Consider the following 18,905-nt stretch of genomic DNA (forward strand, 5'->3'; position numbering starts at 1 on the left):
TTTTAACATTTAAACAAACTTTAATAATAAAATAAACTCAAAATAGCGCGACAGCCCCTCGCGGACGACTGTCGCGCACAAACAAAACCAAAACACAAAATAAAACCCAGGCCTGGTCCTCTCTCTTCTTTCCCTGTCATCACTCCTCCTTTGTATCCTTCCGGAGCTCCTCCGTGAGACTCGAGACCGGTGAGTGGCGCAGGTGTCGCGCATTAGCAATTACTCCACCGGCCTCGCTCCGTTCCCACGGCTCTCGGCCCCGCCCCTCTCGTCACACACACTATTTATGTTATCCTAATAAATTAGCTGCAGGGAATGTGATATTTAATGCTATATTAGTCTGATACTGATATGTGACTATTTGTCCAATGATTTGGTGGGTTAATGCTGCAGGGTTTTACACTGCCATAGACTTGTTCACCAGACTTGGTAAAAAGCGTTACTGACGTACAAACAAACGGCAATATTATGAACAATTACGAACGCAAAAATGTGATCCATGATGACTAAACGTCACCACTTCCACATTTGTCCACGTGTGCTGCCATAGTTTCTTCAAGCGGAAACCGAGGATATCGCAGAAATAACATCATCGACAGGTGACAATGACAAAGGATGAGCCATTATTTAAAACGGAAAATTCTCTGGATTTACAAATCCTTAGAACTTTTGGGATAATGTAAGTACACAACTGCATGAAATATATCACTGTGGAAATGGTTTATGGATATTTTATTACAAAAATCTTACATATTGTGCCTCAGTCATGATGAATCAAACCCCTTCATTTTGTGAACGTTATCTGACTTGACCCATTTTTAGGGCTTTCCATAACCACCCCTCCAGGGTTGGTGGGTCATGCAGCCGGAGGACGCCAAATCACAAGCAGGTGCTTGGACTCTGCAAATACTGTGCGGTCACAAAAACTTCATCTAGAATGCCAAGGCAAAATTAAAAGCCTCTCATTGTTTCTTTTAGCATGTGTTTGTGAACGTGGTTGCCAAGAATTTCCTTATTACCGTCCTTTTTTTTCTGATATAGAAACCGCTGGTATATTCACAGAGAATGTCAAGTGAGATGTTAATTACAGTGCAAAAACTTTTTCAGCAGTTTATGAACATGGTCATACTCATACACATTCCTGTATATAGGAACCTAGGGACTCGTTTATAAAATGTTGCAGAGAAATAGTCATTTAAACTGAGACCATTTCTCTAATGTGCATATGTGTGATTCAGAGAAATTAACGTACGCACAAAAAACATGCGTACGCCTCTCTTCCAGATGTAAAATCTTTAAATTGTAAATTATCTTGACATTTAGTTTTTCTGAATGGTTTTAAATCTCTGCCTTGTGAATGCCCCTGATTAATGTCATTAGCACATAAAAGAGCACCAGTCAACATCCAATTCCTTGACTTAAGAATGGAGTTTTTGTAAATCTGAAAGTTGACCAGGATTTTAGCATATGCACACTCCAAGGTCAAATATGTACGTCATTCATAAATGGGGCCCCAGATTTAATCTGTACTTTATTTACTGAGTTGAATGATAGTATATGCACATATACACTACAGTTCAAAAGTTTGGATCAGTAAGATTTCTTTTTTTCTTTTATGCTCACCAAGGCAGCCAAAATATAGTAAAAACAGCATGTAGCGTCTCGACCAATCTGACACACTAATTTTAATTTGATTTAACAAATCAATTATTCATTAGGTTAACAAATCGTCACAGTCCCCTCACTCAATAAACTGGATGCCAGGATGTCTGCTGAACACCAGGCCCTCTGGTCACCGTGACAACTAATCATGATATCACTGGTTTTATGACCCCCCAGGAATGTGAGAAGGATAGCCCACTCTTGTCCCAAGGAAAAGCAGAGTAGAAATGGACTGTGTTCTAGTTAATTCATAGAAAAAACGTTATTTGAATGAACACACATATTTCTTCAGGCCATTGAGTATATTATTGTCATTGTGTATTTTGTCTTTGATATTCTTAGACTATTTTAGTATGCTTGTGAGGGGACCCATTCCTGATCCTCCCTTTTCACTATATGTAATCTTACCTTGTTTAGTATCTATGAATTAGCCTTCTTATGATCGAAACAAGCGTGTATATTATATGGTGGTACATAGGCAATATATATTAGCACCCTGAGAATCGTTAATAGTTTCGATTTAAGTCCATTTGCAAATTACCATGCTTAGAGAACAAAGGGTCGTAAACCCTCCAGCAATTGCCCCCTCCCGCTCGGAAATTCCATTGTGCTCATTGGACAAGCCCATCTTGAAAGGCGGAGATCTTCTCCGACCTTAAAGCCCCGGCTCCAGGAACCCGCCTCAGTCGGTGGTTCGGTCAGAAGCAAAGATGAAGATGTGAGAAAAACGCTTCAGGATACAAAGCATCTGTGCCAGGCCTTTCTTCGGCCTAGTCCTTTCCATTCATCAAGTGACACTGACTCAAACTGGTTCTTTTCATCGACCCGAATTCAGCAAAGATCTACGGGAAGCTTTAAGATTTGCATCAGGAATCTCTTTCAGACCGCCGAGACTCGCTAAGTATCAAACTTAGTCTTATTAATTGATACATTAAGTATCAGTTACACCTTTTTACAAAGGTGTGTTTGAACTCAGAATCTGACGTATCCCTGAAGGCTTTGATCTGTTGAATATACATGCAAAGTGTTCCATAAAATTCATTCTTTATGCCTCTTTCTATGCTGAGTTAAACTTTAACCCTTTCCTATACCAACTGTATGTGTGTGTGTGTGTGTGTGTATGTGTATGTTAGACCGGCTTAATGTGTTTATGTAATATGTTAGACTAGTTTAAGTGTTTATGTAGTTAATAAAACCTTACTTGTATCACACTTGACATGTTCATTGTTTACTCATAACCGGAGTCAATAATCATGCAGATTTACGTTACAAGCTTATAGAATTGTACAGTAAGAAAGTTATTTCCCTTAACCAGGAAATTAACGTCTTAGAATTGACAAGACAGTTGACTCTGAGTGGTCAGCTAAATATCTACAGTGGATCTAAAATATGAATAGTTAATTATAACTAGTTATGGTTAATTATTAATATTTCCCCATGAGCTGATTCGCTACAAGCAATATATGAAATATTACAAATTTAAGTAAGAAAATATAATTAATATTTTAAAGTGTAATTTATTCCTGTGATGGCAAAGCTGTTACACCAGTCTTTAGTGTCAGCTTCAGAAATATCCTGATATATATTGAAAATATCCTGATATCAATATTGAAAACCGATGTGCTTCTTAATATTATTGGGGAAACCTTGATACATTTTTTTTCAGGGTTATTTGATGAATAGAACGTTTAAAAATAACAGCATTTTTAATCAGTTTAATGCATTCTTGCTGAGTAGGAGTTTTTAATTTCTTTTTTAAAATAATTAAAAATATATATATAATTTGTGAAAAAAATTTAATCGTTATTGTACATGTGTGTTGGAATATTGTATGGCAAGTACATAAGCCAGAATGAGTATTTAGCAATTAGAATGGAAGCAATGAATTTAAACAAACTTGGAGTGTTAGGCTGTAACCATTTACTGTAAAACTTGATGTACGTAATGTTTTTACAAAACATCATTCAATAAATCTGAATTGGCACAGAAATGGATGATAAAAACCAGTGAAGAGATACAAAACGACTAGTACATTTGTCTTTATGAAAATAAACACAAAACATACAGTTTAAACCATGTGTTGGTTGAATAGCACTTCAAAAATATTTTTAGTTTCAAGCTACATTTGAAGTCTACCAGCATTCTGTCTACAAAACATTATGAATTCATATCAATGCATGTTTCTGCCAATTAAAATACAATACAGATCCAATATCCAAAAGGCACAAGATACGACTAAAACAATAGGCTTTAAAAAAAGAATATAGAGTATATATCAATAAGACATGGTCACAAAAGCGAACACTACAAGGCTCAAGTCAAATAACTACTCACACTCACACTGATATTACAAATGTACAAATTGACACTTTTTATGGTAACTGTCATCGATACAGAATCTGGAAAAATCATTAGGACTACTGAAATATCACGCTTTCTTTCTGCTCAAACAACTGAACACCAAAGATTGAATATTGTATACAAAATGGTAGCTGCACATATCTGAAACAACATCCAACAAACGAATCAACCCATGCTATATTGATTTTTTTTTTTACCCATATTTCATTTTGCACGGAAAACATGCAAGTAGCACAAAGAGCAATCTGGGACAGACAGCCAATATTGTCTTATGGATAAATGCGTCACTACAAACTCTCAGACCATGAAGTAATTGAGTTTGAGCTACAGCCGGCGGTCACAAAAATGGAGAGAGTGAGATAAGCGGGAGACTGTCTCGAGGGAAATGACATCAGCGAACGATATTGCAACCTAGTTTTTGTAACACAATGCGATTTCTTTCGCTGTTTGTGCATTAACAATTCATATGAACAGTTTATGGAAGAGCACATGCTTTAGCTTATTCCCTCGACTAGCCCCCTTCCTGTATTTCATTATCTTCAGTCATTCAGCTCATTGTCCACTGCAGTATAAAAGGTTTTTACTTTGGACCACGTGAATCATCCTAAACAATATTGCACAACACTTATTAAAACTTTTTGTTCCCTACAAAATCATATTGGAATGGAGCAGCTTCGAGACTTGTTTGACTGATTGCCAGGTGCAATATCACACGAAGGAAGCGAAGATACGAGATCGTTACAACCACCAAACAAAACAAATGCTACATATTCCAAAGTTTCAATCAAGGCTCATGCCATAGTCACAAGGTGTTCATAAACTTTGTTTGGGAGACTATTAGGCACACTCAACTATGGCATCAAGTTATGGAGAAAATTCCATAGTATAATTCCAACAGCAATAAAATGGGAAAGCCTATGGAAATATCACCTTCCTTCCACTCTATTCAAATGTAACCCATTTGACATTTCTTCCATATGTCACAATCAAAAGAAGAATGTTAAACCCAAAGCATTCACATACAGCTCTTTAGATCAAATTGACGAGTGGTTCGGAGAGCTGGGCAAGAGGCACAGTTTACAAAATTTAGCAGCATTACACATACAGCAGAAAAGAGGGCTAGGAAAACAGGGCTACTCTTCACATATACACGTATTCAAAACAACACTCTAAAGCACATCAGATTAGTCAGTCAATGCACAACAACCCATTAACAGGGTTTCATGGGTGTTTTGTGCCAGTCAGATTCAGTGTGTTTTGTTTCTGCTCTGAACACACATGGAAGCAGTAACACGGTCTTTCACATTTTTAGGAGCGGTCCTCAGATGACTGAAGCTTCCCAGTTTATAACAGGTTTGTTTGAAATAGGAGAAAAGGAAGTTGCATAATAAATGGAGACCATCAATCATGGTTGAACATCATTAAAAAAAAAAAAAAAGTATACAATTTGATTATTTTCAACAGACTGCCACAAAACGGTTAAAAACAAGAATTATGTAATAAAAATATAATTAAATATAAAACAAATGTGAAAAAAATCATTATAGTCACAGATATTAATGGGCTACTAATAAAAAGTGTCACATTTATTTCAAGTTTTTTTTTCTTTTTTAAATTTAGAACCATGATCGTCTATCAGAGATATTTCTATGTAAATCCAAATCAAATGAGATACTACAACAATTTTAAAGTAACCCCCACAAATTAAAAGGCATTGCACTTTTTCATAATGAAACACCAAGTTTTTAAGCGGTTAAATCATACACTCTCAGAAAAAAAAATACTAAAGTTGTCATTGGGGCATTACCTTTTCAAAAGGTACTAAAATTAACCATTTAGGTACTAATTAGAGATGCACCGATTGCAATTTACTTGGCCGATTCCGATTTCCAATTTTATTTGTAAGTGTGGCCTGCCGATTCCGGTTTTCTTTCTAAGAACTATAATTGGCATCGTATAAAAACAAAAATCTGCTTTTTTTTTCAATGCAAAAAATAAATAATAAAAAAAAAGAAAAGAAAAAAAAAGAAATACATAATAAAAGAAATAATTAAACATTACAGTTCCCCCCCAATCTGGACTAAGTTACAGATGCTCTCTCACTTAACCAACTCTCAAAATAAAGTGCTCTGTGACTGGAAAGAGGTAGAAATTAGTTGCTGTATATCAGGGGTTCCCAACCACATACCTGAAGCCCCCCCAACACTGCATGTTTTCCATGTCTCCTTAATAAAACACACCTGATTCAGATCATCAGTTCATTAGTAGACTCAGAGACCTGAAATGGGTGTGTCAGAAAAAAAAAGAGATATGCAAAATATGCAGTGGGAACCACTGCTGTATATAACAAAACAGATGTCATTTCCCACTGTTTATAAATGGGCATTTTTCCCCTAACCTTATTAAATGTATGTCTCATCTTTCACATCAAATTCTTAAATTGTGTCAATTAATTCAGTTAGAATAATAAGAAACTGTAGAGTTGTTACCATTCAAATGAAATCAGTATTAACAAACTCTATCCTTCCACTGCAGAGGAAACAGAAGCTGCATCTGAAGTGGCATTAGATGTATTTTTATTAGGCTGTTTGATTTAGCTGAGGTGCCATAAATGAATTTACACCGCTAAATTACAAATGCATAACTAATGTCATAAGATTAATGTTTTAAATAATTTCTTTGAACATACAAATAAGAAATGTTGGGAAAAAAGCAAGGATACTTTTAATATGAAACCAAACCACCAGTAGTTGGCAGCAAATACCTGTTTTAATGAGTGAGTCATTTAGTCATTCATTCAACCGATTAGTTCAAATGGCTGATTCATTCATAAACTAGGCAACTGACTCATGAATGATTCAGTATAAATGGGATACTGAATCATTGACTCACTCTATTCATTCAAAAACGTGGATTCATTCAGTAACGTAATCCCGCTGTGTTGCTCGGAGACACACAACAGTTCTGCTGTGGCTTTGATTGGAACTATTTTTGTCAGCGTAATTGAGCAAAAACAGTAAATTTTGTGTCTAAAAAGTCATTTAATTTTAACTTGTTTATTACACTACTATGGTATAAAATCAGTGTCACATTGCAATCATGTTGATATTTGGGGAAACATCTTGGTCTTGTAATGTTGCTTACCTTCTGCAGCAGTATGGTTCTCTAACTTTCTGTGAGTTACTTTGTGTGTGTTGTTGCACTCATTTGTTTTGATTTCTGCACGAGTCTCTCTCTCACTCTCTCTCACTCAGCACAACCCTCATCTGTCAAGACATCAATACATTATTAGTCTCCGTTTACACTGAATGCAATAAAATCACAATCATTCTCGCACAAACATTTTTGATGGCCAAGTTTCCTTAGTTATTTTTGTTATTGACGTTTTAATCAGACTTCTTGTCCAGTCGGGCAAATCAGTCGGGAGCTATCGTTCCCCAAAGATCCAGCTTTAACCGGCTATAACTCCAGAGCGTTGTGGTGGGACAGGGCCAAGGAAACCTAAATTAAACATGTTTAAAAGCATATTTAGTAACTTTATATTTCACATTAGCTTACATTTGATGTAATATTAATTCAACTTTATGCAAGAAATGCTGATTAATTTACTAACTCTTGCATGTGGAGATCCCGCCCCCTTTTGGAGTTAACACCCAGTTTTGGAGGTCACACCCCATTTTGGAGGTCTCCATCTACTTGGCTTGTCCCGGACAAGCGTAATCAAGCCCTGTGGTCCCCCCCTCAGTTTACTCTGGCCTTACACGTATAACAAATTGCAAACGTTGTGTATTCTTCACTCACAGTGAAGAACTTCCAAGTTTACACGCGGATGTGAGTCGCATGAGCATAGCTGTGACGTCAAAATGGACTGCTCAGAATCGACACGACGTGAGATTGACCAGCCGGTCACCGGTCTGGGCTGATCATGCGGAAAATCGGCTAATTCCGGTCCCTGGCCCGTTGATCAGTGCATCTGTAGTACTAATATATAAATTTTAGGTACTAATACTTTTAAGATATTAATATGCACACTTATAAATAAAGTACAAAGGTGTACCTTTTTCAAAGGTACCGCCCCAATGGCAGCTTTTGTACCTTTTTTTCTGAGAGTATAATAGGCCGTCAACAACAGAAGTATTGAGTGGGCAACAGGACATTGACTGTTATTATACATGTTTACAGGTATGGAATGTTTTCACTCAATTGTAATTGACACTAGTCTTTTCTTCTTCTTTCTTCCACCTCTGTCCTTCTCTCCCTCGTCTTCCTCCGGGTCTTGCAGAGAGGTCACAACAGCAGTGGACTTCGGATGGTCCACTTGTGCGGCCTCTCCTCCGTGCCCTGACCTGGGGTTTGGGGTTTGGGAAGGAGGTGCAGAAGTGTGGTTGTCATAGTTCATGGTAGAGGAAACTTGAGAGATAACTGTTGTTTGGACTGAGGAAGAGGATGAAGAAGCTTCAAAGGTCTGCTCACTCATCTCAAAGTGTCCCAGCCCCTCTTCCTCTTGCATGTGACTCAGGTAGTCTGGGAGGAGGAACTCACTAGGGCAACAAAGGGAGAGATGGGCCAATGTTCAGAAAATCATGTCTGCCGACAATACTAACTCCACGTAAGGTAAAACTGAAAAGTTTAATAAACTTTCAGAATCTTAGTACCTTCATTTATTTCTAAGCACTATAATCTCAAACATTTTTATAAAAAATACTTGCTTAATGGGACTAAAACACAAAAGTAGGTAAAAGTAAAAGTTATTGCTTTCAGTCTCCTCTGTGAAGCCACAATCTGAGGATGTCAAACCACTCAGACACAAGTTCAAATGTTATTTGTCAAAAAAATAAGTTTTTATGATTCATCAAAGATTGTGTTCCAAGTTTGGTATATGAGTCTAAGAATCTTTGGATCCTCTTTTTTTTTTTTACAGACAGCCAGTCCTAGCATGTTCAAGTCTAACAATACATTTTGGCAAAATGTCCTCTGGCAAAACAGTCCAGCTATCTAAACAAAAGTCAAAATTGAAGCTTTAAAACTAGATTGAGGATTGTGGCTTGGCAGAAAAAGTGATATAGCAAGCGATCACAATTCAAACACTAATAGCTTAATCCATGAATAGGATTTAGACATAATTTCCTATTTTTTCACAGCAAGATGTTGCACTCTTAACACTGATTTTCAAATGAAAGGTTCTTAACAGAAACTTTAAGTTAGGTATTAAAATTATTTTTTTAAAACAATTATTACAAAAATGAATTTAAAATATATATTTAAAATATGTGAGACATCTAAATAACCGAGTTAGCAATTTGTACGTTTTTTCTCATCTTAAAATTACACTTAAAAATGAAGTCCCTGAAAGTAAAGATCTCTGAAAACTATGGCTGTAATGCTGGCTGTTTCTTGCAATCGCAACACATAAAACTTTATCAGCATACAGTACACGACCACTCCCTTTCTTAATAAGCACATGCCAGAGCCAAACTATTGCCTCAGCACTGTAACTTGCATAGACGCTGTTTATTTGTGCCTGACAAAGATGAATAGAACACAGATCCTAAGAGAGAGGGCTTAAATTAAATAAACAGTTGAATGAAATAAGGGAATCTACGTGTAGCAGGAGCTCAATGAATAAAAGCACCTGACTCCATTCCCTCTGCTTTAATGAAGGGCTACCGTCATGAAGATTACCTCAGAAGAATGTCTCTTAGAGTCTCCTCAGAACCATAGACAATGATTCCACTGAGCTTTTTTGAGAACTTCACATTTAAAAAAACCTATTCAGCAGTAATTAGCTGATGTAGGATTGATTTCCCTGCTCACTCCAAATGTTTACATCTCAGTGTTTCTTTTCCTATTACACAGTCCAACTCTCACTACTTCCAAAATGGAATCAAAGCCATGATTATTCCATTTAGAAAATACTTGTTTTCAAACAGGAAAGCCGCTTAGTTGGTTTTCTCTGGAGAACACATCTAGGAGGAATACACGTGCCATTTTGAGAACAGAATAAAAGGAAAACTGAAGGGTGTGTGCCCATGTGTTAAAGCTAGTCAGAAACAGATCAACACTGTACTTGTCATAATACTAATCAGGAGAGTCAATAGAGGAGATGCTTTGATTTCCTGAAAGCTCTATTCATCGAATAATGTTCTGCCAAATGCAGCACAATGCAACTGGGTGTAACCCTGGACTGCGGTAAACCTCTTAAAACTAAGCAGGAAAGACATTTCATCTGAGGGATGCATTTTGTCAATCACACCTCAATGAGAAAAACCCGTCATCTTCAGCTGTCTTTGAAAATACACAATGTTTAACCAGGAACACTTTACAAAAAGGTTCAATCAGTTGACATTAATGCATTAGGTATCAATTGATTAATCCAGGTTAACTACTGGTCATTGTTAATTAATGTATGTTCACAATACATGACCTAATGTTAATTTGTTAATAAATGTACACTCCCGTTCAAAAGTTTGAGGCCAGTAAGATTTTATTAAAGAAATTGATACTTGTATGCGGTAAGGATGCATTAAATTGATTAAAAGTTACAGGAAAGACTTATGTTGTTATGTTTTATGTCAAATAAATGCTGTTCTTTTGAACTATTCATCAAAGAATCCTGAAAAAAATGCATCACGATTTCCACAAAAATCATGTTCAACCTTGACAATAAGAAATGTAACCTGAGCACCAAATCAGAATAATAAAATGATTTCTGAAGGATCATGTGACACTGAAGGCTGCTGCAAATTCAGCTTAAATAGAAAATAAATCTTTTAAATTGTAGTAATATTTCACAATATTACTGTGTTTTTGATCGAGCATAAGAGATATATAAAATCTTGTACGTAACTTTTGAATGCAAGTTTATTTTTCTTTGTGAAATTAACATTAATCAATATTAATACATGCCTTAAAGTACTGTTTATTGTTAGGTCATGACACCTAATGCATTAACTAATGTTAACGAATTAAACCTTATTGTAATTTTACTTACTACACATATTGTTCAATGCAGTTAGATCATTTCTACCCCTAATTCAAAAAACGTTTCTGCTACCTCAACATGGGATGAACGGCCGACCGAACAAAACTAAATTTGTACTTCTACAAATTTTCTTAGAATGTTCAGCTCCTCCTCACCTGTTCTGGAAGTAGTTTGCTAGTTCTGACGCCTCATGGTTGAGACTCCTCAGATGTACGATTAAATCTTTGTGAAATTAACATTAATCAATATTAATACATGCCTTAAAGTACTGTTTATTGTTAGGTCATGACACCTAATGCATTAACTAACGAATTAAACCTTATTGTAATTTTACTTACTACACATATTGTTCAATGCAGTTAGATCATTTCTACCCCTAATTCAAAAAACGTTTCTGCTACCTCAACATGGGATGAACGGCCGACCGAACAAAACTAAATTTGTACTTCTACAAATTTTCTTAGAATGTTCAGCTCCTCCTCACCTGTTCTGGAAGTAGTTTGCTAGTTCTGACGCCTCATGGTTGAGACTCCTCAGATGTACGATTAAATTGCCGGAGTTGGTAAACATGGCGCCGCACGTTTTGCACTCGTAAATCCGAGGCTTGCGGATGATGTGGCGAGACACCCTCATGTGATGCTTATATTCACCGAAGGAAGTGAAAGTGGCGCTACAGATCTGGCACCGGAAACAGCGTTTACCTTCGTGCTTCAGCCGGTGCATCTTCAGGGAGTAAGCCCGCGTAAACTTTTTCCCGCAGCGGTCACACTGGAATGGCTTAATACCTGTAGAAGAAATATGTAAAAGATTACAGTCAACTATATCAGAAAACCGGGGATAATGGGTAAATAATGATGACAATGAAGTTGAATGAGACTGAAAGGACCGCAAAAAGAATGTGTCTTTGTTTAAGTAGGTTGTGTGCTAACTGAGCTACACCTGCTAAAAAAAAAAAAAGGACAAAAAAACTAAACACATCTTTCTACTCATGCAAATAAGCCAGGATGTTTATTGTGAAGGTTCAGTCTAGCAGTATATGTCATGTAGTTCACATAAGCCACAACTAAACCAATTGCATGCAATCACTTTCACCAGTCCATAACTAATCGCCGTAAAGAGGAGTTCTGTTTGGACATTCAACAGCAAACAAAACGGCACCTCTGTATAAACTAGCAAGTAGATTAGGGTGAATCATAATGTACTCTTCTCCAAACAAGAAGTGTATGTAATACAGGGCCCGATATTAAGCTTTTCCATGTTCTTGTATGAAAGGTTGTCAGCTGTCCTAAAACATTTTAACAATAAAGCTTCAGTAGTTGAAGTATTAGCAAAATGCTCATAGACACAAGTAATCCACAGAGGTCTGCAAACACTACATGACCTAATAAGATTATAGTAATAATAATATAGTGTTTTTACTCTTAAGTAGGCTGGGTAATATGGCCAAAAATAATATGACTAAATTTTTTCCCACATCATATGATAGCAATATTTATCACAGTATTCGTTTACCATTAATTGAAACATGAATGAAAAAAATACCTTGGTTGTACGATACTGCTTAAAAATAATAATAATATTATTATTATAATAATTATTATATATATACGATTTTACTTTGAGAAGTACATTTTCATACACAATAGTAATATATTTCTGTTATTTCGTCAAGTTAAATTTAACTTTTATTTTGACGGGTTGTTGTGAAGATTGTTGAGTTTCAGTGTGTAGTTGACAGTAGTTTTTCTCAAATTAAATGGTGAAAAGCTTGTGAAGTGACTCTCAGAACAACTCTGATGGAGATGAAGTTCATGTGTTCATGTCTTTATATATTGAGATGGCAGATGCTGAAATTAGTGATATTAGTGGCATGCACTGATTTGCTGTTGTGTTTATTTCTGCTGTGTGACAGATTAATCCATAGACTAAAAATGCCCAGAGCTTATCATTATCGACATCAATTTTATTGTAATCTCAATATGATACTGTTTATTGCCCAGCCCTACTTGAGTCCCCTTGAAAAAAACAACATGTAAAAAAGTTATCTTTCTATTCACACGCAATGCCTCTGTCAATGTGGAGTCCTGTAATAGCAGAGGTTCTCTCACCAGAGTGGATGAGCATGTGCTGCTTGAGATTCTGTATTCGAGTGAAGCGGACGCCACATGTAGGGCACTGGAAGGGCCGTTCAGGACCGTTGAGTCCTGGGCGAGTGGAGGGGCTAATGTACAGGTGGTATGGGTACTGGACATTCTCCAGCCTGGAGAAAGAGTGACAGGAAAAGAGGAAAAGTGACTAATTACGGTAGATGCCAACTGCACACAGAGACTGACGCCCCATTCACACGGGGCGTCAGCGTCAACGCCTCTCGTTTACTTTGAATGGAGTGACGTCAAGCGTTGGCGAAATGAATTTACTTTGATCGCGGCAGAAGTTGAAAACTTTTCAACTTTTCAAGCGGCAATGCAGGCATCAGCCAATCAGATCGCCTTATGCAAATACCCTAGCGCAGATGCTAGCCAATCGCGTTCATGCAACACCAGAAGACTAATGTGATTGGCTGTTGTCACTATGACGGTCATGTCAGCACCAAGCTTCAGAAACGCCCTCCTTTCAAATTGCCTACTGAGTATTTTACTTGTATTCATGCTACCATTACTCTTTCCTTTGTCTACAGATCCACAGAGATCACCCCACAAATGTTTAAGGCTAACATATAGCACATTTAGTCAGGCACATCAAGTTGTCATATCAAAGCAGACTTCACTGCTCAGACGGAAAGCAGTGTCTTTTTTATACCATTTGTTTTGCATCATACCATTTCACTACTCTTCCAGTATTCCAAAAGGCAAATCCAGGTCCAATAAGTTTCCAGAAAGTCTGCCAACTAGCTTCTCTGGCCTCTTGGCAAGAAATCCTCATCTTAATAGCCACTACAATATCACAGAAGCCTCTACTGCTTAGAAATAAGTATACTTGAGGAGGACAGACAATGATGAGAAGACTGAAAAATTATGTCCCTCCTCAGAGGGGCCCTTTAGTTCAATCATAAAAGTGAGATGACGTAAAAGGATACTCTGTAAAAACAACACAGACACCCAAAGGGCTCTTACCTCTCATCCTCCTCCATGTGACCAGTAGTGTTCGGAGTGCCCTGCATGGATTGGAGACCCTCTGTCACCCCCTCATCCAGGGAGCCTGAAGAAAGTGCAGAACATTGTTTTTGAACCTCTATTCCAGTTAAACTCAGTGTGTCAGTGTGATAAATACTGTATGAGGTATATACGTTAAGTAAACATAAGGCTGATACAGTGAAAGAGCAGGAAAATTATGTCTGATAATCTACTGACTCACTAAAGACAAATACACTTGGCTCAATGACATATTTATTTACAATAAAAAAATGTTACATATGTTTTAAACTTGATTTCTAAAACACTTTTCCAAGTTCTTATAAATGTACTCTTTGTATCCTGGTTGATTTCATATGGTTTGGAAGATCTTTTAGACCATTTACAGGAAGGTGTCAGTTAATGACTTAAATGTCATGTGCAAGCAAGGATATGTACACATCATAATTGCAAAAGGGTTTTGAAATAAACACTTCTATGCAAAATTTTAGGACTAGTAAGATTTTTCTTTGTTTTTGAAAGAGGACTCTTGCTCACCAAGGCTGCATTCATATGACAAAAATAAGTAAAACTAATATTGTAAAATAATTTCACATTAATTACAATAACTGTTTTCTGTTTTGTTATTTATTCCGGTGATGCCAAAGCTGAATTTTCAGAAACTCTTCAGAAAATATTCTAATATGCTGATTTGGAGCAAGAAACATATATTATTATCGTTGAAAATGGTTTCTGATATTTTTCTGTATTATTTAATGAATAGAAGTTTATTAACATTTATTTGAAATATAAATCTTTTGTAACATTATAAATGTCATTATTGTCACTTTTTTCAATTTAATGCATTTTTGCTAAATTAAAGTATTAATTTTGTTAAAAAAATAAATAAACATTTAACACTTTAAAAAACAGTTGTGTATTTTTCAAGTTTTTTTTATAATTTTTTTATGAATTATTAATAAATAAACGTCATTACGTATTTGGGAGTCACACCACATGATATTTTACAAAATAACCAAAATATCAAAATAAATTTAGAGTATCACTATTAGGTAAGTGTGTAAGACTAAAGAGTCTTACCAATGGATGAGGACTGAGGGCTGATTAGTAGATCCTCATGGGTGTGTTCATTGCCAGGAACTGTCTGCTGGTCACTCAGAGAACTGTGTGGAGCACTGACTGGTTGAGAAGCTTCTTCATGCTTTGTTAAAAAAATAAATAAACATTTACTGACCTAACACTTTAAAAAACAGTTGTGTATTTTTCAAGTTTTTTTTATAATTTTTTTATGAATTATTAATAAATAAACGTCATTACGTATTTGGGAGTCACACCACATGATATTTTACAAAATAACCAAAATATCAAAATAAATTTAGAGTATCACTATTAGGTAAGTGTGTAAGACTAAAGAGTCTTACCAATGGATGAGGACTGAGGGCTGATTAGTAGATCCTCATGGGTGTGTTCATTGCCAGGAACTGTCTGCTGGTCACTCAGAGAACTGTGTGGAGCACTGACTGGTTGAGAAGCTTCTTCATGCACTTCTTCATCACTCAGCCTCTCCACCTTCACCTGCACATCCTCTTCTTCCTCCTCCTCCACCCCTGCCACGCCCCCTACACGTGGGCCCTCGCAAGCCAGATACTCCACCAATGCCCGTCCACTAGAGTCCTGCCCCCCTCCAGATGGTTCCAGGAGACCTTCGGGTAGTTTTGACTTATCTGATGCAAACCGCCGGTCCATACCAAAGGGGTATGTCCAGGAGAAGGACAGAGATGGTTCCAGAGCCTGGGCTGAACTCTCTGGGAAGGAGGAAGAGGATGGAGAAGGGTTGGGGACTTGTGGAGAGGTTGAGGATGCTGGTTGCGGGCTCGCAAAGCCTTTGCGCTTGCGTCTAGACTCGCGGCACACAGGGATGGGCCGCTCTGGTACACTGCACTCAGACGAGACCGGAGATGGCGAGAGGGCATCTACAGGGGCAAGGGTGCAGCTCGCATGGCCTTCAGGGGTTTCTTGGGGCCTGTGTAAAACTGGAGGCTGGATGCTACTGGGGCCTCCTGCTCCCGAGGATGCCGAGTTCCACAGGATACTGGACTTCATGAACTCAGAGCAAGTGTTGGCCACCGCAAACATCTGCATGTAGCTAGCTGCTGCTAGTACGTCGATGATATTCTCCGTACTAATGGACAGGGTTGATGTGTAAGCGTATTCCAGAAGAGGAGCGAAACCGGCGACCGTCACGTGTTGAAGATCTAGCACATGTTTGTTATCTTCGCCTACAATTACAGTGTCTTCTTCAGCCGGCTTCCCAGAGAGCTTTGCTCGAAGGAAGTCACTACAGCAAGCTAGCACTACCTTGTGGGCCGAGAACATCTGGCCTTGTACGCGAATAGTGACGTCACAGAAGTGGCCCTCACTGCGTAGGGTGTTGAGCTTATCCAAAAGCTCCTGGCTGTGACTGGGGGAGTTGTGAGTGAAGGTTTTCACGCCCATCCTTCACAGTAGGACGAGGAGTCTGGACTGCCTGGAAAGAATAACAAGATACATTAGTGCAACAAAATGGCTAATAAAAAGCAAGCTATATTTACATGTTACAAGTTTGCTAAATTATTTATAATCAACTGACACTAAAATTAAAGAGATAGTTCACCCATAAAATTTAAATTCTGTCAACATTTACTCGACAGTAAATGTTTCAAACCTGTATGACTTCCTTTCTTCTATGGCACATAAAAGTAGATATGAGGGTGAGTACACAATGACAACATTTTTATTTTTGGGTGAACTATCCCTTTAACAATCGATTAATAGGTTAATCGTTAAACATTAGTATTGCAAAACCATGAGAACTCAAAATATCTTGCACACATTGCCTGCTAGTGTTGTCAAAAGTACCGGTACTTGGGTACCAAGTCAATACTTAAATTTTTTAAACGTAACGAAACCTGCCTTTCCAGTACCGGTAGTACCCGCTGACAGGCGGCTGCTTTCAAATGCTCCCATATTTGTTTGAGTGTCTGTGAAGAGCATCAAAGGTTTCAATGTACATGTCAACACTATGCTGAACGGCTTCATTTTATTTATTATTTGAAGGCCAAGTGCCACTAATGTTGTGTTTTTGCAATGTTAAAGGGTTAAAATGTTAAAGTATTATTGTTCTTTTATTACTGTAGTATCGATTTGGGTACCGAGTATCGAGTACTTTTGGTGGTATCTGTACCGACTACAAGATATTTGGTATCGTGACATCCCTATTGCCTTCTTTAAAATTGTAATTAAATATTATATGTAATAATAAAAAGAGCCCAAAAACCAGCACAAAATGACTTTATCAAATTGTCCATTATTTAGTATTTCCCACCATCCTCTCAAGTAATAGTTCATAAATCTCACTTTTGTTACTGGCAAGGAATATTTCTCCTAACTGCTGATCTAGCAAAACTACTTGTACAGACAGAAGACACCCGGCTTTACACCTTCAGCACTTTTCAGTTCCAGTGGTCCTTATGACACAAAGCACAAGCACATACTTAGAATGATTTAGAGCTGAAGAATTCTGATTTTGTAACACTCCCAAGCCCAAATAAACTCCCTCAAATAACATCTGCCAAGTATTGCTGTTGCAGTGCTTGGATCCAGCTGACAGCTAACAGAGGTATGGCAGATATGTCTAAACTATACGGACATCCAAATGAGTCTGGCTGGGTTTAAAGAGAAATAGATCATCTTTGGTCCTTGACTCTCTGTTAAATGTTTACAACTGCAGTGCCTAATCAAACAAGGAGATGAAGTAATCTAAGATTCAAAAGATTGAAAAAAAATCATTTAATTCTTAGAAAGATAATACTTTCAGTTCTTAGAACAGTAAGCTGCATTCCACAGTCACAGAGACTTTACAACAATTTTGGGAGAAATTAAAGTGTAGAGCTATAAAATAGCCATTAAAACCCTTTGCCACTGCACATTTCTGATTTAATGCTCCAGCAGCAACCTCTACGACATGGCTGAAATATTGATAAAAGCACTACCAATGGTTTTGAAGGTGTAAATGCTCTAAGCCAGGGCTGTTCAAAAATGTGGTCCAGGTTTTTTTTTGTGTGAAAATGTTTATAAAATGTATCTTTTAAGGATATTAAAGTTAACATAGTAACTTATTAACAGTAAATAAATGAAATTAGTTTATTTTAAAGGTTTATAGCCCACATCTAACATTATTCTAAAAATGAGCAAAAAAAAGTACTGTCAACAAAGTTATAGAACCCCATTTCTTCCACATTAATAATAATAATAATAATTTATACATAAAAATCATAATTCTGACATAATAGGCAGAATTACAAAATCATTATGACATGTCACATCAACTAGAACAGGGTTCCTCAATAGGCGGCCCGCGAGAGAAAAAAGTTTGGCCCGCGCTAATTTCAAATAATGTGGCATGAAAATTCAAACGCAGCATCAGAAAGCTACATTAACTTACATCGTGTCTACAACCGGACGCCAGCGGCGCGACGCGACGCAATAAATAGAACTGTTATAATCAGTGATGCTGTCTTGGATGCGGCAAATCCCCGACAGTAAACTGCTGACTCGTTCTATTTATAACGTACTGACACAACGTTCAAATGATTTGCAATGCTTTGTCGCGTCCAGTGTAGATACGATGTGACAGCAAAAACATGGTGAGTGGGTAGAAAAGAAAAGTGGACACGGAAAATAGATAAATAAAATGTGAATGGACTGAACAGTTTTGAGTGAGTGAGTGA

The 18,905-nt window shown here is 37.2% G+C and overlaps 1 protein-coding gene across 3 annotated transcripts in view; it reads right to left on the reverse strand.

Moving 5' to 3' along the window:
* Positions 1 to 7,051: 7,051 nt before the first annotated feature.
* Positions 7,052 to 18,905, reverse strand: part of LOC107587334 (zinc finger and BTB domain-containing protein 44-like) — a 17,579-nt gene continuing 5,725 nt past the window's right edge. Inside the window, exons 2-7 of one of the 3 annotated variants that reach the window (XM_016275075.1) lie at positions 15,641 to 16,663; positions 15,217 to 15,299; positions 14,119 to 14,203; positions 13,114 to 13,265; positions 11,490 to 11,790; positions 7,052 to 8,564 (exon numbers count right to left, since the gene is read on the reverse strand). In XM_016275075.1, coding sequence (XP_016130561.1) covers positions 8,219 to 8,564; positions 11,490 to 11,790; positions 13,114 to 13,265; positions 14,119 to 14,203; positions 15,217 to 15,299; positions 15,641 to 16,632 — 1,959 coding nt within the window. In that variant the 5' untranslated portion in view covers positions 16,633 to 16,663 and the 3' untranslated portion in view covers positions 7,052 to 8,218. Of the gene's footprint in view, positions 8,565 to 11,489; positions 11,791 to 13,113; positions 13,266 to 14,118; positions 14,204 to 15,216; positions 15,300 to 15,557; positions 16,664 to 18,905 lie in introns of all 3 variants that reach the window. The other 2 variants (XM_016275076.1, XM_016275077.1) reach the window with 2 other exon arrangements.

Source organism: Sinocyclocheilus grahami, unplaced genomic scaffold, assembly GCF_001515645.1.
Source record: "Sinocyclocheilus grahami isolate Dianchi unplaced genomic scaffold, SAMN03320097.WGS_v1.1 scaffold92.1, whole genome shotgun sequence".
NCBI classification, from domain to species: domain Eukaryota; kingdom Metazoa; phylum Chordata; class Actinopteri; order Cypriniformes; family Cyprinidae; genus Sinocyclocheilus; species Sinocyclocheilus grahami.